This window comes from Ambystoma mexicanum, chromosome 7q, assembly GCF_040938575.1.
Source record: "Ambystoma mexicanum isolate Mex_15411 chromosome 7q, UKY_AmexF1_1, whole genome shotgun sequence".
In the NCBI taxonomy this organism is placed as follows: domain Eukaryota; kingdom Metazoa; phylum Chordata; class Amphibia; order Caudata; family Ambystomatidae; genus Ambystoma; species Ambystoma mexicanum.
In genome coordinates, this window is record NC_090941.1 from 299,577,913 (window position 1) to 299,598,342 (window position 20,430).

The window sequence follows — 20,430 nt, forward strand, 5'->3', positions numbered from 1 at the left end:
TCAATATTGCTGCACTCTTCCATTTTTGAGTGCGGGACATTTCCTCGGCCTAGTTCCTCTTGCTTGTAATTGGGGACATTTAGATATCCCTCACCTGATTTCAAGTTAATTCACACTTGTACAAATAAAAACCCTAAGGGGAAGTTCCTGCATTTTCACCAAACACAGTATTTGTTGTTCTTCTAGTGCAAATGAATATAAAACTCATGCATTTTTCAAAGATAATTTCCACAGTCGAAAACTCCAAGGAGTGCTATTCCTTTTTGAAAGTAAGAACAGGAAATACATAGCTTATTTCGAAAATCATTTGAAAGTTAGTGTTGCTAGTGCGTTCGAAATATTTTCAAAAGATATTTTGCAAGCAAATATCCAAATATATAATCAGCATAAAAGATCAATGAACAACGTTTTTGAGATTCTCAGGCAAATGTAAGCGAGCAGTGACCACATTTGGTAGTTAAGCTTCCTGGATCAATTTATAACTATTAATAACCTTAGGACCGGCTGTAGAGTTTATCGGTGAGAACACCTTCGAATTAATATTCTTTAAAGTTCAGATCTTTTATCACTTTTTAGATGATTAACATGCTGTTACTCATAACATTTTAACAATACCAAATGGGATATGGAGGTATTCTTGTCAGTGCCGGATTACCAAATAGGCAAAGTAGGTACAGACCTATGGTCCCACTCATTTGAGGGGCCCCGCAACAATGGATCAAAATAATATTGATTTAATCTTGAAAGAAATTTACAATCAAGCTTTCTTAAATTGTTTCCAGAAGATAACAAAAATGAATCAACTCAAAGAAACAAATGAAAACTTAACATTAAAGATTCTATAGATTATAGAGAAAATACTATATTTTTGTAATGTACACATTAACAACTTAAAGTACCAAAACCAGAGACACCATATGCACATAACAGGTTGTCTCTTAAAAGCTCATTTTCTGGCAGCTGTCAGTTAGTAAAAAAATCCAGTGCAAACTACTTACGTGTAAAGTACAGTAGACATGTCATCTCCATCTAGAGGCTGACATGCACACTACTTAGTTCAATATTATCCCACTAGAGCACACATAGCGCAGGCGCGCACTAGAATCCTCCAGAAACTAAACTTTCTGTGAGGTAGTGTGTCGTGAGTTCCTGCCGATTCCAGACCCTAGTAGAATATTTGCGAGTAGAAGCTTCGAGAACACTGACAAGTATATATACGGTACCTGACGTCAGCATTACTAAATTAGCTTTTCTGAGTTATAATGAAGTTTGATTAACTTCACCATCTTATTTCTACCATAACAGAACACATCTACCTTGTTCAGGCTCTTTTACTCATTTTTGACTGAGACTTAAGAATTCTTTCATTTTCTTGAACAAAGTGTAAATATTGTTTGTCATCGCTCTTTTGTAGACCCATAATGCCAGCGCCCGAAAAGAAGAGGTACCAAAGCGGTGCAGAAAATAAAAAAGATTAAGAGATATTTTGGCAGGGGGGGGCAAAATTTCAAATGGATAGGGGCCTCCACAGGGTTTAATCTGGCACTGATGCCAGCCTTTAATCTGCATTACCTCTATTTCTGAAAAAGCTGGAACTAAGGGGAGTCAAATTAAAAGTCCCCTTTCTTCTACTAAAGAAAACACACATTTTCATGTAATCAAATGCTCTGAAAAAGAGCTGTGTCAGAGTTCCTTTTATGTAGTATTTCCCTACACTTGTAGGCAGGGAGGGTTTAGAAATGGCTCCAAGAAGACTGTGAAAATCAAAAATATGGTTCTGGAAAAATAACCCAAATGTGTTTGCACCGAAAACTTTCTTGTTTATTCCTGAGAGAAAATGCTACGACAATTAAGGCACTCATCATGCCTTTAAGGCACTCATCATGCCTATAACAATTGATAATGTGCAGAGCAGCTATATTGCTATGCACTAGGAACTCATCTGGCACACAGAGAGGCACCCAATAGTGATCTAGTGAAAAGCCTTTGTATCTTTCCCACCTCCATAATGTAAATTGAGTATTTTACACATATATGCGAATTGTTGGCTGCCATGGATGCACAATGTCTACATTTAAGGACCCTGAGGTAGATTACTAAGCATATGTAGCCAAAAGCTGCAGACCGGTGGCTACATAATCACTCTACAGAGTGCTACATGCTCACTGTGGCAGACCAAAAGGCCCTTACACATACTCTATATACCAGAAAAGTAAAGTCAATATTTAATTTGTGAAACCCCTTTCGATATTAACCATTAAAAAGAAAACAAATGTGCTTTGAGATTTTTTTGTTAAGGAGTTTTACTAACGTCCACCTGTTGTAGCACTGTAGGTGACTCACTCTTAGATGTACAGGGCTCCAACTCTTAGGTTTGGCCTACACTACCCAAAAGGTTTGGCAGCTATGGTCGAACAGCCAGGCTTAATCTAGGAGAGAGTAGGGCTGTAGTCGAGTACAAAGACCCTTGAGCACACTTATAGTCAAGGAAACACACATTGTGGTTATATAAAAATATGGTTATTTATTATATTTATTATGACAATGTTAAAATCATTACAATTCAGCTAAGTAGAAATAGTTCACACAGATATATACAGTATATATTTTCAATTGCTATACTCAGTTCAATAGTAGACCTTTAGATGACAAACAGGTAAGTATAGAGTAGCCTCAAGTTAGCAAATCATTAATCAACTAACATTTATTTGGACCGAAGTACTGGTAGGTAAGCAACTTTAGGAAAGCCTTTTCTTTAGGAGTGCAACCCTATCTGGGGAAGGATTGTCTCAAAAGGTCAGATGGGAGCACTGGGGGACCAGTGTCCCTTGGACAGCAGAATAAATGAAGGCTGACACTGTTAAAGTTGTTAAATATCAGAATAAGTTTTTTCATAACAAGCCAGTAATAGAATTGGATTCAAAGGGTTCCGGGGATAGGTGGGCCACCTCAAGGATTTCAGCCTCTATGACGCACGTCCTTAGGCACGGGAGAACACGGTTGGGTTATCCACCCTAATGTGACTCAAAAAGCTAAAGAGGAGGAAACAGCAACACAACTACTGCCCCGATAAGTACCTAGGAGTGAGACAATACATTCCATGATGAGTAACAATCATGTCACTGGCGGGTCCTCAAGGTAAGATGACAGCAGCTCTGGTGTGGTTCTCTGGCCTGGGTTGCTGAAGGAGGAACTGTTGGCAGGAATAGATGGTCAGACTCAGTCACAGGGATGCCCAGCAGACGATCTTCATGGCACCAGGTTTTGGCATCTTGACATAGGCTTTGTAGCCGTGATGTTTGTTACCCGGCAGACTTTCTTCCCTCTCCCAGTCTACGACTCATCTGAGGGGACTTCTAAAATCAGGATGGAGTCTCTGAAGGCCCAGACAGATGCCCACAAATTTGCAGCCAGAACCGCGCTTGATGAGATTAGGCACTGCAGCAATGACAGAGGTGCCAGAGTATTTGGAAATTGCAGGCCATGAAGGTTGCAGCTCCTCATGGGGTGGCTCAAACTGTAACTGGTCTCGAGACTGTTTAGGCTCACCAGTCCAAGGGAAGAAATCATCCGGTCTGGATCTTCCAGTTGCATAGAAGAGAAGGCTGGAGCTGAAGCGGTCATTCAGTCGGTATTAGTATATTTGTTTGAATATATTTGGCCGAACCGTACATTTGACCAAATTTGGCCTGTACGATTCGACCAAATATATTCTAACAAATTGGCTAATACATACTGAACACGTGGATCAGGGGTTGCAGGGGTTTACCCTGCTCCCCATGATTGGTATTTATTAGCCTTGGGGGGTTGTGGGGGTGTCCCCCACTTCCTCTATATTGGAGGCTAGGAACCGGGGGGGAAACAGAGAAAAAGAGACCCTGCAGCATCAGATCCGACCCGCATTAGAATGACGGATCTGACGCCACAGGGTTGAAGTGGACCAGGTGGCGAGCAAGCAGGTTGTATTTTTTCAAACAGTTTGCCGCGCACAATTCTCATACGATCAAACACCCCTAAACCATTCAGTCAGCTCTGGCGGTCTCTGGAGGTGGCTGCAGGTGTCCGTCTTCTTATTTAGAATGGATCTTTCAGTGGACAACTCTGGCTTCTGCATCAAGACCCTTGCCTTATATACAGAAACCCAGCCAATCAGCACGCATGCTACATTCAAACTTCAGGTGGTGGCTGTCCAAAGGGTACAGCCAGGCACCCAGTCGTAACTGGATCCAAGCAGACACACTGGAATACAAAGACCTGATGGAGGAGTTTCGGTGACCTCGTAGCTTCCGGTCCTCCTAGACACACTTGCGCCTTTAGACGGCTTCCCAGTGGGAACAAGTGGAAGACAAAAGAATGAGCAGGACTTCCACCACCCAGGTCAGCAGAAGAAGGCTCAAGAAAGGACAAGGCATCATGAGTTGGAGAAAAAAGAAGACAGACACCATTTTACGTCAATAGTGACCCATGTGTGCCTTACTGCAGCTGTGAATACAGCCTGCGATGTATATTTCACAAAATCGGTAGCAGATGATCCACTGCCACCACCCGCTCAGTTAAACTTATCAGTGTAACTAGAACATGTTCCATCACCACTCCACATATGGTGGGGTGGCTGATCCCACAAAATAAAAGTCAGGTAGGATAACAAATATCTTCCTATCCAGGTAACAGTATGTTATCACAGGAAAATACAAGACAACCAAAGAGGGAAGCTCAAGGAACTTCCAGCAACACTGCACAGATGGTGTTTTGTGTTGCAATAGTAAAATACAGATGCCACAAAAAGATGGAGGACAGCGGACTCCGTCAAAGATAACCACAAAGGGTTCCTAAAGTCACAGAAAAAGAATGAGTGAGTGAGGAAAAAGGTTCCCACTCACTCAGGAGAGTCAGACAAAAATCCAACAGTCCAGCAACAAGTGCTGGGTTACTCACTAAGTGGAGAGAATGACACACAAGATGGCAATTCTACCTACCATTTTATTATGTAAGATATCTGGAAGCATCAAAATGCATTGAAATGTAATACATTTACTGTAGACCGTTTAGTCACTGCTCATCCATGCACTGCTGAAGAGAAGTGATCAATTTGTCACTGGGGTCACTCATGAAAGTGAGTGATGGTATTGCACACGTTTCATGGCATATGCCCAATTCCGTGTCCCTGATTTTACTTTGCCTCCTAAATGCTTCATTTCAGTGTTCTACTAAGTATTGTGATAGGTGAGCCTTTTACCTGCTTCCTGCCCCTATCAATGTTCCTACCTTGTTGCTGTGGGTTTCCTATACTCTGTTCTAACTATATCATATGGAAAGTCTTGCTTAGTGGACAGGTACATGGGCTGCTCAGATTGAGAGTTTACATTGAATCATACATTATTTTTGGTTATCGGTTAATGTTGCCCTGTTCAAGTAGAAACCACACAATGGTGAATGTGTATAGTGCACACAATACTTCATCATCTCCTGATATAAAAATTATCTCTGTGTTGGAGGAATCTGCCAGGAATCTTTATATCTTGATCCCCAAAGGGGCGCGACGTTCGGCTGAAGGGAGGTTCAGAGTTGTGTTGAAGTTCATAAGAAGGTCCAATGCAGTGTTAGCATTCCATTTGTCACATAGGGTCTTTGACTAGTGCACAGTGTTTCGTCTATGGACGATTGTTTTGCTTGTTTTATTGATCTTTGACTTTACCTCCTTCTGTTAAAGATTGTGAGGGTGGTGGGAAGCTCCCCCTCCTCCACCTCTTCCACCTGGAAGCACATAAAACACCTTCACACCCTATTTGATGTCCCTATTGGCTTTTGCAGGGGTGCACAAAAAGTTGGGTGGTACATAACTGTCCCCTGTCTGTGAACACTAGAGGAGTACCACCTTCTCCCTCTCCCTCCCTGACTCTCTTTCTCCACCTAGGATCAGTCCCTCCTTTCATTTTCTCTTCCACTAGCCCATTCCCTAACTGCCGACCCTTTGATTTTGTCCCCCTGTGGCATCTATTTTCACAGTTTCCTATGCCGAGCAGGATCAGCGGAGAAGGGAAGAGGACAAATAACATGTTTTGCCCACTGCCCACTCAAAGTACCATGCAGAGGAAAGATGACCTTTATCACTGTAGGGGGTGGAGGGGTACTCCTCCATCTTCCTCAGAGGGGGCACAAACATTGCAGAAGACAACAAAATAGGTAACACAGAGACAGACAGAAAAAAGCAACCAAGTGCACAAAGAGACAGTGGGTGCAAAAAGGCAGGGGTGTTGTGAAAGAGTGCTCGGCAAGATAGAGCATTAAAAAAAGGGAGGTCACAAAGAGACAGGCAGGACACAGGAAGAAGGATGAATAAAGACACACAGCAACGTGACAGGTGCGGGAGGCATGATAAATGGGGCATAAAGACATCCAGGGTACAAAGAGATAACATTGGAACGAAAAACAGGATGCAAAGAGGAAGGATGTGTAAAGCGGTGGCAGCACAGAGACGGGGGCTTTAGAAACAGAGGGCACAAAGAGAAAGGAGCCAGAGAGAGAGAGAGCGATGACCAGGGAGAGCCCCTTGAGAAAAGCATAGTGGGTAGTCAAATGAGGCGAAATGCAAACCTTTGGCACCAGAAAAAAAGGTTTATGTCTTTCTTACAGGGGACTGTAAAACAGGCAGTTCAAGGCTTCGGATAAGTGCATCCCAGTTTCACCCTTATTAGGGAGCATCAGAGTAGTATAGTCTGACAGCCTTGTGCTTCCAGCAATGGGGCATGTGGAGCAAGCACCGGCAAAGTGTGTGAGCGAGAGAGAGACGAGGGGGTGGAAAGAATGAGAATGGGAGAATGAGATAGAGTGATTAGTGTAAACTACTGGAGACACAGAGAAGAACAGTAGCAAAGAGGGAGACAGACACACAGCCAAAAAAAGAACAGGGTGACAGATACTGATGGGGCTAAGTGAGAGACAGTTTACACAGAGACAGGATTTATCAAGGGAGATTGTGTGTATGTATGGAATGAATACACCTAGGAAGCAACAGAGCACTGTATAAAGGTGACGTACCCTGGGGTTGCAAATAGGGTGCAGGGGCAGCAGAAGAGATGGGATGGGTGGGGGAGTATAGTTGAGGGAGGACTCCATAGAGGAAGAATAGGGATGAGTGAAGCAATTAGTTATTGGGCAGGTGGGTCTTCAGGCCCGTGCTGAAATGTGGGACGGAGGGGACAAGTTTTATCTAAATTAATAACTTGTTCCAGAGAGAGGGTGCATGGGTGTTTCCTGGTCCATTAATGTTTTAGTTTCCAAAATGATTGATAAAAAGAAACTATTTGTTTGCAAGACAATTTCCCTTCACGTTGGAAAATGGACCATTTAGCCCACAACATCTCAAAAGTCACTACTTTGATTTTCAAAATTGCTTGGCACTCACCTAGGCTGCAGGCTGAAGTCGTGTGTGCCACATACATTTTAAAAACGTATGAGATATTCATTACATCCTTAGATGTGCCTGAGGCACGAATGACCAAATGGATTGCGAATTGTAATGGAAAATGCACTAGCATACCCAAAGCCCCCAATGTACATGCACTGCTATTCAGTCATAAGACAGGAAAACAAAGCAAATGCAGAAATATGCTGAAACCGAGAAGCATTCTGCAAAGCAAGATAATCTACCACATCAAACAGGCGGACAAAACAAACATGAAAAATATCCTGTGGAATACACAACATGCAAATTATAAAATGCTCTCTTAAAATACAAAGAAAAAACAAAGACTTCAGTGGGATTCTTATTAAATGTTAACTTTACGATCTCTACACATTTGAACCCTAATAATAGTGGGGATGCCAGTGTTAAGGCCATGTGTATTGCTAAACATCAAACATAAAGCAAACCAACATTAAACCCAGTATATGGAATCACTGGCTTCTGGGATGTCTCTAAAACTGTCAACCGAGGACTGAACGTTTTCAGACTAAGAATGCCACGCACCAGTCAGCAGAGTGTACCGGCTGGAGGAAAGTAAAGATGATGTTGAATGGGCTAGGTTGCTCTTTAAATCTATTTGTGTGGCATAAACCTGCCTGCACTATTTATTTATTTATTATTATTATTTTATTTATTTATTTGGTATTGGGTATTTATAATGCGCCTCTACACCAAATGGTGTTTCAAGGCACCACAAGACAGAAGAGAGGAGGTCTGTGGGGGAGACAGGGATGAAGAATCACAGAAACGGTCCTACTAGGCATTGTGTCATATGGATCATGTAAGTGCAGTAACAAGAAGGGCAGGGGAGTCGGGAGGTGGTGGGGTGCCAGTCAGAGCAGAATGCACCAATGCTAAAGTGGGAAGGGAAGAGTGGAGAGCACGCAAGTGCTGGGGGGCGGGAGCCCCTGGGCTTGACGAGTGCTAAGGGGAGGCCAGGTGGACAAGTGCCAGAGGAAGCAGGGAGTGCAGGGAAAGAGGATCCAGATGCTATGTGCGAGGACGGAGCTAGCTAGGGCTCTGTAGGTGTGTAGGCCCCGCCAGGCCAGTACAGGGCGAGGAAGACCAGTAGGGCAAGTTCAGGTTTAGGGGTGGTCAGGGCAGAACAAAGTGCTTGGTTAGACTGGGCGAGTAGGGCCTGGTGTCCTGTAGGACTCAGAAGGAGTTAGGCAGTCAGTCAAAATACGGCAGAAGACGATATTAGCATGGGAGTGGGAGAGGGAAGGAAGAAACGAAAAGGAGGGCCTTGAGAAGTTTCCCGAACTTAAGAACATCCAGCTCAAGCCTGAGAGGGGCAAGGAGGGCATTCCAGAGGGAGGCGCCTGCGGAAGAGAGAGATCTAACCCCCACTTTTTGCTTAGAAAGGCATCTGATCTGCAGAGAGTTGGAGCCAGAAGACCGAAAGGCTCAAGCAGGGAGGTATTTAGGGCGAGAGAGTTGGAGGTAGCAGGGTCCCAGGCCCCAGAAAGTCTTGCGGATGATGCAGAGGGTCTTGAACTTGATCCACACAACAACCGGGAGCCAGTGGAGAGATTTTAGCGCTGGAGATATGCCATCCTTGGGCTTGAGACCAAGGATAAGTCTTGCAGTCCTATTCTGGATTAGTTGAAGGGGGTGAAGGGAGCATTTAGGCAGATTGAGGAAGAGGCTGTTGCAGTAGTCCAGCCTAGAGAGGACCAGAGCTCTGGAGACAATGAGTTTCTGGGGAAGGTGAGGAAAAGGAGGATGCCTCTGAGGAGGTGCAGCTGAAAGTGGGCCATCTTGGCAAGGTCCGCGATGTGAGGAGAGAAGGAGAGAAGAGTCAAAGACGGCACCAATGTTTTTTGCCTCACAAGAGGGTGAGGGGAAGGGACCCATGGAGGTCGGCCAGAGATTAGGAGGGAAGGAGGGAGCAGGGGTCCCACTGAGAAGGATCTCAGTATTACTGGCATTAAGGCAGAGATCGTTATCAGCACACCATGCCTGAATAGCAGTCAGACAGTCGGGAATGAGAGAGGAAGAAGAGGTGGAAGTGGAGGGAAGCTCGAAGGAGAGCTGCATGTCATCTGCATAACACTGGAAGTGAGGAAAGAAGGCAGAGATCAAATGGGCTAGAGGGGCAAGGTAGATGTTGACGAGCCAGGGCGAGAGGATAGAGCCCTGAGGGAAGCCACAGTTGCAGAGTGTGATGCGTAGAGAAAAGGGCCCAGTTGATCATGGCAAGGTCGATCAGACAGGAGGGAGGTCAACCAGTCCAGTGCCAGGTATGTGATGCCAAGGGTATCATGAAGCTGAGTTATAAGGGTGGCATGATTGACCATATCAAAGGCAGAGGTTAATTAGGATGAGAAAGGAATGAGAGTTGGAATCGAGAGTTGAGAGCAAGTCTTCATGGGTGTTCATTAGGGCAGTTTCCATGCCTCTGGCTGCTCTGAAGCCAGACCGGTGGTCATGGAGACAACCAACAGATTCAGTGTAGTGGATCAGCTAGGACCAGCTTCTTCAAGAGTTTGCCCACAAACGTGGTAATGGAGATAGGGCAGTAGTTAGCTGGGCAGGGGGGGTCGGCAGAAGGCTTTTTAAGGAGAGTGCATAAAGGGTTGCAGAAAGGAGCCAGTGGCAAACGACAGATTGCAACAATTTGCCAGGGCTGGAGCAAGGGATGCATTGTTGTCCTTGATAGTTCTGGAGGAGCAGGGGAGCACCTGTTTGGAGGAGACTTTCATAGAAAGGACTACTCTAGAGATCTCATCTGGTGGTATGGGCAAGAAAGAGGAGAGTAGGAAGGCGGGGCGAGGGTGGCCAAGGTAGACCTTATAGCGGATGAGGGAGAAGGGAGGGGTGAAAAGGAGAGTGAGGACAGGATGTCCTGAGTTTTGGTTATAAAGTGAGAGGCCAGTGCAGGGATGTCAGAGGAGGGGTGGAGACTGCAGTAGGATTGGTGAGCTACTTGCAGATTTGGAACAGTTCAGCTGTGTTGTTAGTGGCCCCAGAGATGCAGGCTTGAATATAGACCTTCTTCTTCAAGTGGACGGAGAGTCTGTGTTGCCTTTGGTGCAAGCAGCAGGCCAGTCTGTCAGAGGATGTGCTTGAGGCCTGCTACTTCCGCTCAGCAACTCTGCACATGCATTTCAGAGAGGCTGGGTCAGACTCATACCAGGTGTTGCACTTGGAGGCAGCTGTTGGAGATGGGGAGGTGAAGGTTAGTAAGGGCAGTGTCAGTGTGAGAGTCAGTGGCAGGAGTGAGAGGGGGAATGAAAGTGGTGGCAAAAGCAGCAACGGACACTCTCTTCATCAGTCGAATGACAGAGAAGGAGACTGGCTGTGAGGGCAGAGGCTTAGCTGGGGGACCCAAGAGGTCCAGGTGAGAGGAAAGGAGGGCATGGTCAGACCAGGAGAGGGATGAAGTGAGATGGTTGGAGATGTGGATGTCTGCTGAAATTAGAGCATCCAAGGTATTTCTGGCGGTTGGGGGTCGGACCAGAGGGAAGAATGGTGATGGAAGGAGTCCAGAAGAGACCAGAGGCTGCATCAGGAGAGTAAAGGTGAATATTGATGCCTCAGAGGAAGAGATGCTTGGAGGTGGAGGCCAGAAGAGTAGAGGTGAGGTCAGACCACTCTGAAAGGAAGAGGGAGACCGGACCAGGGGTCCTGTAGATGGTGGCAAGAGTCAGCGAGATGATTGGAGAGACACCAAGCCTTCAGACGAGGCATTCAAAGGAAATGTAGGACTAAGTGGGTATGATAGTAGTAGGGACCCATTCAGACAAGATCAGGGCCACTCCGCCTCCAAGCTGGTTAGGCCTGGGCTTAGAGAGGATCTTGTAGCCCTCCGGCAGGAGTGTGCCAAAAATAGTGACAGAGCTGACAGTGAACCATGTCTCGGTGAGAGCGAGGACATCAAGGCTGAAAAATTCAAGGAGGTGGCAGATGTCAGAGGAGTGTTTAACAGCAGAGCGAGAGTTGAGGGGAGCTAAGTGGAGCTGGTTGCCACCTTTGAAGGTCTTCCGAGAAGGGGTAGAGGAATGTGGTATGCCCGTCAGTGGTGGTGAAGGGGCCGGGGGGGTTGTCCTGAAGGAGGAGTGGCAGGAGAAGGGGGGAATTGATGAGAGACAGAAAATGCCTATGAAGAAGGAGGCGGTTGGGTTGAGAGCCCTGGGTCATGACAGTGCTATTCCGGTAGACATTAATGGTGCTCCTAGAGGATGGGAAGTGTGCCAATAGTACTTCCCATCGGGTTACCCCAGTAATCGGCAAAAAGAGAAAGGGGAGAGGACTGAAACCATACGGGCAATCCAAAGTTTTGGGCGGTAACGACAAAGAGGATGTCAGTGACAGTCTGCCAGGAAGAAGCATTGAGGTAGGTGTCAGCGATGGGCAGACCTGGATTGGAGACCAGGAGATCTTTCTTGAACCTTTTCCTTCCAGACTTCAAAGGAGAGATAGGATAGATGATGGAGTAGCAGTCAGGGGCGATGGAGAGCACCATGGAGGGGGAGAGCAGAGAGACGGAAAGGGGGAGAAAGAGAGAGATGGAGAAACTGCACAAGGCACCACAAACTCACCATCCAGCCTAGCAGCAAGATAGGCACAGACGAATCAGGAACACGAGAAAGGATGTCCAGACCAGTGAATAGACACCTAAGAGAGGCCTACGGCTGGTAGGTTGTCACGTTCATCCAAAGTGGGTGGAAGACATAGCAATCACAGTGCCAGGGATCTAGCAGAAGTGCCCCTGAATACAGGGCCAGCAGTGTGCCGCCTCACTCTCCCAGGCAGAGAGCGTCCAGCCAGAGATAGCGGTCAGAAAATAGGGACGCTATTGCTGCAGGAAAATCAGCTGCCACTACTTGTAGAGTACTGTACAGTGCAGTAGATAAGAAAAGAATGGTCAATTGCAAGAGGCCTTGTGGGCGGTTCGACATTTTAGAGCCTTATCCCGTTTTCCTTTATTTGAGTGACTGGGCACTTCAGCTTCTGTGTGTGTGCACATGTGTGGTTACGTGGCCGTGTGTGCATGCATGACCATTTGATTGAATATGTCCCTGCATGCGTGTAAATACCCCCCATGTGTCTGCGTACAAGCCTGTCTGCATATGTGTATCTGTGCACATACGTGGGCATGCTTTTTTATGTGTGTTTGTGTGGGGGGACATATGTGTGCATGCACGCATGCGCGTAATTAGGCGAGACCTAGAGGCTTTGTAAATGCTTGGTAGTGTATACCTACTAAATAATTATAAATATCTGAGCAAATAGCCTTTTACGTGAATACATTTTCAGCAGTTCCCTTCACTGGATCCCTTTCCCCCCACAAAAAAAGAAGGAATTTGTAAACGTACCCCTTCCGATTGACTGATGCAAAGTTCGTTGATTCGGTAACGGTGTCAGCTTTTGGGCTTTAAAAAAAAATAATGAAAAAAGATGTTATTTACATTTCGAATAACTGCTACAGAAGTACAAGTCACTGGTGCATTCCATAAAACCTCCATCAGTTGCACTGATCAACCAATAGAGCCCCGTGTTTCCATTCATTTCTTTATAGATAAGGATGTGTTTGAAAATGATTGGCTGGAGCACACAGTGACCCAGTCACAATAGTGTCTGGTGAGTCACTGCAAAGCATTCCCTTAGGTTGCTCCAACCTCTGACCAAATCGTGAGTCAGGCGATTCACAATGGATCTTTCTTAAGATTACCATATTTGTATAAAGCAAATCTGGGACACCACCCGTCTCCAGGCAACAGAGCAAGGGATAGCAGCACGGCAGCCAGAGCACTTTTAATGTGGGGTTGCATCTATAGAATATTTTGAGTGGCACCTGAAGAGCAATTTAAGAGACAATTTTCCAGGTAGCATCTGGCATATGGGACCCCACATTGGGACCCGGCCAACTGCTTTAGTCTCTGGCAGCACCACTTACTCAATTCTGCTAGTAAACATCTGCTTACCGCCCCCCTGCTGCTTACCAGCTCTGCCATTGGTTAGAGCTTACCATGGTCTCACTGGACAGTAAGAAACTACCTGGCTGAATACAGTGAAACATCTGCAAGAGTCCTTGGTGGTATATGGCCCCTGCGATAGGCTGCCCCCAGTGGCGATCATCCTGGAGGGTGCCCCTTAGTGTCGGTGTCCCCTGCAGCTCGTCTAATGTTCCCTGGTTGCTGATGTGGGGTTTCTCCCACTGACTTCCTATACATCTGTCGTAATGAAGTCAGGTAATACGGGGGCTCTTATGGGAGTGCAGATCTTCTGGCTACTTGTGGATGGAGGTATGCACTCGGAAGGGGACATTGCTACTTAAACTCTGACTCACCTTTTGGGCAGTAGATAGACCAGGCCTAAAGGCACTGGTAGGCCAGCATTCTTGGGTCGCAGAGCCCCCTCAATGCCCTGGAACACGTTTCTGAGCACTCAGAGTTTTGACAGATAAGGACGATGAAGCCCAGCGAGGTCCAGTGATCAGTCACATAATGTGGTCAAGGTACTAAGGAGTGGAATGTATCTTTCCTGGCCATACAGTCATGATCTTGTTCAAACTGGCAGGTCATAAAAAAGGTTCTAGCCTTGGTGAATTTGCTTCAGGACCGGCATGTTGGCCCCTTGAAGCTGGAAGTCTAAATGAACCCTTTCACTAGAACCAAACAAGCTTGTTACTAAACAAAAATGGTGTCCCTCTTATAACCTGTGGAGCCTCACATCAACTGCTATAGGACTTGGAATCTACGGACGGGAGGACCCCAATCAATAAGTCTGACTGGCTGATAGACGCATTATATCGCTACAGAACTGTACACTGTGCCCCTCTTCGTCTGTTGTAGAAGTGCTTTTAGTCTGAATAACGGTTACAAAAGGAGCAGGATGTGATGTAAAAAAGCCCATAAAATGCTTTGTGCCTATAGAGCATGTTTTTCGTATTATCGATACATAATGAATTGATTAATTTGTTAATATCAATTAAACTAGTTAAACCTTTTATGGTTTGATCTTTTCTATAGATTTAATTGATCAAACACCATTTGAACTGCAGCGGAAAATCAGAAGACAATAGTACTCTGCAATAGTACTGTGCCGAATACATGAGCATTGACAGCATAAACTGACAGACCTTGGAGGGAGGCGCACTGCGAGCACAGGGCTCTTGCTGTCCAGAAGGAGGCGGGGCCGTCGAGGATCACGTGACTGGCACACGTGACTGCCAGCTGTGCTACTAATCTGCCGGGAAGCCGCCCGAGCGGCGTTGACTGCAGGCATTTAATTGCCTACTTGTGGGAGCTGAAGAGCGCTGAGATACGTTCCTTTATTTGTTTTCCCTTTGAACTTGCTGCCGCTCCCCCTCCGAACAGCACTGCGAGCACAGGGCTCTTGCTGTCCAGAAGGAGGCGGGGCCGTCGAGGATCACGTGACTGGCACACGTGACTGCCAGCTGTGCTACTAATCTGCCGGGAAGCCACCCTCGCGGCGTAAGCCCTGGTGGTAGAAGGGCTGGTGCTGTTTGGCTGTTCGGCGTGGTCGGCTGGAAATATTGTCTTCACGATTCATCCAACTCTGAGTAAGAAAACTATAATTAACTATTATTTAAGCCGGTCTTTGGGGAGGAGAGACGGACTAAGGCTGCTCCTTAAGCCATCGGGCGTTCCCTAGACGGCATAGTTATATATGTATCCATTGACCAAGCTAACTATTTAGGTACTGCTCTTAGTCCCTTTCAAGATTCCTGCTCAACTCTCTACTTTTAAAGATTTTATCTTGTTATCGGATCATCTCTTTTAGCAGCACCTACTTACCCTGTTTTTACAACTACTTGTTTATTCAAAATTTTACCCTAACTGTATAGTACATTTGGTGACTGTACTAGTATAAGGTGATATGCGTACCTTAAGAAGTACAAAGATGAATGGCCCAATATTAGTCCAGGAAAATGTTGAAACCCAGAAACAACAATTAATGGGTAGTACGCCCCGAAGGCATCACCCTGTTAGTGCCTCTAACCTTAATAGGCATACATCTTCAGGTGATATAAAACGCTACTTCTTTGAGACAAAACCCCTATCCTGTGACTTCACTGGGAAATCAATTGATTCTTGCTTTAAGTTTACTACAAACGCCCAAGGCTCTAATGCAAAAAATTCTTTGGGAGTTTCTGATAACACCCTTATTAAAGAGGGTGACATCCCCCTTTTAAAAGAGCCTCATACAATGCCTATAATATGTGAAGCACCAGGATCCCCAGGCTCTATTATCGATCCCAATAGAAATCAAGAACCTCAAATTCCACGTCCGAACCTTTTAGGTCCCACCGGGGGGGTCCGAGGTGGGAGTATATTACCACACGATTGTCATGCTCCCCCGCCCCCCCCCCTGATTAAAAGCGGTGCTGGTTTAGCTGACTCTCAACCTGCAGTAATTGAACTGAGTTCAAACTCTTCTCTTTTAGCAGGAGATGATTGTCGGAACTCACTAGAGCTACCTGAAGTTTCTTTCATATACTCAGACGCAGCACATAGTTTAGTCGCTTCATTTGCTGCTCCCACTCCTAGACGTATTCCGGATGTTCCGGTCCTACCATCTGATGGCCCTATTTTGCCTCCAGCTATTTCCCCGTCTATTTTGATTGAGTCCACGTTGCATGCCATGAATTTGGCCATTTCCTCTCTTTTTAAGCTGTTTGAAACACTCGATCGAAAACTGCAGACACATGATAAACAGATTGAGAAATTATTACATTGGCAGGCAACGCTTAAATACAGTATTGAAATGAATACCCGAAAAAAACTAAAATTAAATTCTGAGCAATCACTGATCCTTGATAAATCCCCCACCGAGCCCATTACACAAACACTACCTATGAAGTTCACGCCCTTACCTGCCTTTTCAAATGTAATTCACGACGATTTCTCATTGCTCCAAAAAATTGAACCATCAAAAGATAAACCGCTCTTAGACCCGATAGTGCCCGAAGACAAACAAGTGTTTAAGATATTCACATCTAACGGACCTAAACCACCCGAAATTACATCTAAACCAAAAAAGAACCCGAGTAGTAAAAAAACAAAAAATGTTAAAGATATAACTAAAACGACAACCTCAGCAACTAAAGCCTTTATTAAAGCCCTATCCTTGCCTAGGAAACATACCATCATGGCTGCGGAAGCAGTACAAAAAAAATATAACACCTTGGCTAATGGTAAGAAAAATAGTACACAGCCAACAGCATGCCCGGCCCAGATAGTAGCCTATGGCCCATTAGACGCATTGGTCGAGGCTGCTGAACATGATAAGGTGGTAAACTCACAAGCTTCACTTCCCCTAGTACCCTTATGTCCTGCGGTACAAGTAAAAGAGTGTGATACCCTTGTAGCACCATCATCTTGTTCTCCTGAGCTGATTATAGATAAGGATGCTGAAGCCAGACGGAACGAAATTAGAAAGGAGATTGATCACTATATGACCAAACAACGACCCTCGAATGTCCAAGTAGAGATACTGAAAGACCCTAACATTCGAGAGAGATCCCATATGACAGATCATACAGAAAAGAACCATGTGGCACAACCACTTATTACGCCCTTGATCTCTGGGTCACCTTCTTCAAAAAAAATGTCTGCTCCCCTCATAATTACTACTAACTCGGCTGATACAGCTTCTTCCAAACAACCCATAATTGATGTATCCGAAATATCCATACAACAAGTAATTAAAACCGCAGTACAAGATTACATGACTAACCTAAACAAAAATGCTACATTACTTACAAAGTCAGAGGTTGTCCAGCATACCTTACATTCACAATCAAAAGATCTGAGTCGTTATCCAGCTGGCCCTGTTGCAAAGATTAATATACATCCTCAACAACAAAATCACTCATTGGGTACAAGCTGGCCGTACTCTGACAAGTTTTCGTCTGTACCATCAAAAAATTTGAAAATACCATCCAAACAACCGCTATATCCATTGATCATTCGGTGCAGAGATTTACCTTATGCGAAGTATGACTTAAATCGCTCTAGTATACTTGCAATTTTAGCTGAAATCCCTGCGTTAGATGATCTGCAATCCTCCGATATTGATTTGGTGGAATTTATCTGCGATAATGATCTTTCTGTTGCACGGTTTTGGGTGTCCTCACGAGTGGTGTTAAACACATTGTGGCTTGCTAAACACGAAATATATGAACTAGGTTTTGAGCTTCTCACCGATGTGTCAAACCAAGTTCCTTTTCCTGCGGTGCAACATCTTGCAATGCAGCCCTATATTTCTAACCAGAGACAGGGCTTATGTGCTCAGTCGAGTAATCAAAATTATTACCCAATGCTACAATCTATATCTAAGCAGTCATAACTAACCTTGCAACACCTCCCACCATTTTTATCTATGATAAGTTGGAATACTCGAGGACATGGGCATTTACTGAGGAATAGTTCTAATGAGATATCGAAGCATGATATTATCTTATTTCAAGAAACTTGGCTCACGGAGCGACCAGTGTGGGATAACTTTGAAATAGCCTTTAATCCAGCAATAAGATCTACGAAAGGTCGGCCCATGTCCGGTCTCCTTGTGGCCCTAAACAAGTCCTCCGAAGTTGTTCTAGAACACCAGTCTGCTCCAAATCGATACATTCAACTGGTAATCATCACAATAAGAGAACAAAAATATGCGATTGTAAATATATATTGGAATCCAGTTGCAATATCCACTAAAACATTTTTTAAAGATCTGGAAGAGTTATGGTCAGAGATTATTAAACTCCCTATATACCCGCATATTATTTTGGCAGGCGACTTAAATTTACACTGCCTGGATGTTCTCCATAATCGCAGAGATAGCAGACTGGTCTTATGGAACACCTTTATCGAGTCAAAAAACTTGGTTATGTTAAATGGTTCATGCTCGGCCGATAGTCCACCACATTATACGTGGAAAAGAGGTCATTCCGGTGCAATTATTGACTATATTTACGTTAATCGTGAACTATTCTTTGATATTAAGTTGTTTTGTGTGATCTCTACTGAGGACAGTGATCACAACATATTGAATGCGAAATGGCACTGTACGGCTCCACAGCGAAAAGAGGAGATATACAATACATACCATCCTCTACTAGTGAATAGAGGTATGAATAGACTTCACTGGACTGGACCCAACCTGACAAAATTTGCCAGAGTCTTCGAACAATCAATTGTGTATGAAAAGACACTAGGAACCAACAAGTCACTAGAGTATAGTGACTTATTGCATACATTTGCTACAACAAATAAGGTGAAGACAAAGTACTTCCCTTTGCATTCTTTTAACAAGGAAGTACAGCAACAAAAGTCCTGGTTTAGAAGAGAAAAAAAAGTAGTTTTAGCTTTGCCCTCCCAAATTAAATGGCAAGCCCTTAAATCATTGAAAACAAAACATAAAAACTGGATGAAGGCCCATCGAGCTACTCTTTATCAAATTGATGGAGAATGCATGCTCCAAAAGATGGGCTCAAAAAACTCTGCGCAAATATGGGCTCTAATTAATAAGACTAACCCTAATACGCAGATTTCACTACAAATCAATGATGTGGCAGAGGCTCAATGGGTTGAACATTATGCAAATTTGTATGCCTGTCCTGAGACTACAAACTCATTACTTAGTCAGTGTGATCCAGGAGCTTTTACCTTGCAATTCTCAGTAGCAGACATCTTATTTTACATTACCAAATCTAGTAGCTCACGTGCTCCCGGTCCAGATGGGATATCTAATTATATGATGAAACAAGATCCGAACCTATGGGCAAGGATTTTGTATCAACTTTATACTACAATCATACGCACTCAACAATTGCCTAGATCATGGTCTCTCTCAATTATTGTCCCGGTGTTCAAGAAGGGTAATAGACAAGATCCGTCAAATTATAGACCGATTGCCCTTCTTGATACACCGGGCAAGATCTTCGCCCGGTTGATTCTTAGAGACTTGCGAGCATGGATTGAAACTGCTGGTAAAGCTGATGTATTTCAAACCGGATTTGTTGCGGGAAAAGGCACGGCAATAAACATTACAGCAATTAATGCGATTAAAGCTAAATGTGAATATCTCAACCAGCCCTTGTTTATAGCTTTCGTAGATTTTAAAGAGGCTTTTGATTCAATCGATAGACACCTGCTAATTAACGAATTGATCAAAATGGGCTGCCCTAGTTCAGTGGTTAAATTGATTGCGCTTCTTTATACAAACACCGCAATTCAGATAAGAACCACTTTAGCTGGGCATCTAACTACTAAAATTGCGACAGCAAGAGGTCTGAAACAGGGCTGTATTCTGGCAGCTACTATTTTTAACCTATTTATATTGGACATGGGTAAGAATTTTATTGATATCAACTCAGATGCCCCAAAACTTGGGCCGCATCAAATTGCATGGCTATTATATGCGGATGATCTTATTTTAATCTCTAAAACGCCGGCCGGTCTACAGCGGCTACTACAAGGGCTTTCATTGTATGTTCAAAGAAACCATATGGCTGTTAACTTAAGCAAAACACAGATCATGCAATGTTATAATAATAAAAAAAAATGTCGCCCCCTAAAATCGTCCGTCTGGACTTTTCAGGAAGAGATTATCTCTATCACCCCGCAATACAAATACTTAGGAGTGATTATTAATAATCTGAAGTGTGACACCCCCTATGTGCAGGATATAAAACAAAAATTGCAAACATTAACAAGTCAAGCTAAAGTCCTTTTGCAAAAATTTGGTAAATTCACATGTTCGCAGATATTGTTATATTATACGCAAAAAGTTTTACCAATAATAACATACGGCTCAGAATGTAAATTACCAAGAGACCGTATGTTTTGGGATCGACTGGAGGCAAAATTCTGGCGGTCAGTGCTTAAGTTACCGAATTCAACACCAGGGCCTTTGATACGATATGAGTTGGGTGCTCTTTCAATGTTTGTATTTTATGCATGGAAACTGTGTTCGCTAATGAAGAAATTTCTGCTGTG

General features: G+C 44.4%; 1 protein-coding gene across 29 annotated transcripts in view; it reads right to left on the reverse strand.

Annotated features, from left to right (window-relative positions):
* The window catches only part of SCEL (sciellin), a 500,729-nt gene that overhangs the window by 281,314 nt on the left and 198,985 nt on the right, over positions 1–20,430 (reverse strand). For 27 of the 29 annotated variants that reach the window (XM_069640234.1, XM_069640237.1, XM_069640230.1 and 24 more), the window contains one exon: positions 12,787–12,843. The exons of the other annotated variants lie outside the window; for them this stretch is intronic. In XM_069640234.1, the coding sequence (XP_069496335.1) occupies positions 12,787–12,843 (57 nt within the window). The remainder of the gene's footprint in view (positions 1–12,786; positions 12,844–20,430) is intronic. 29 annotated transcript variants of the gene reach the window in all.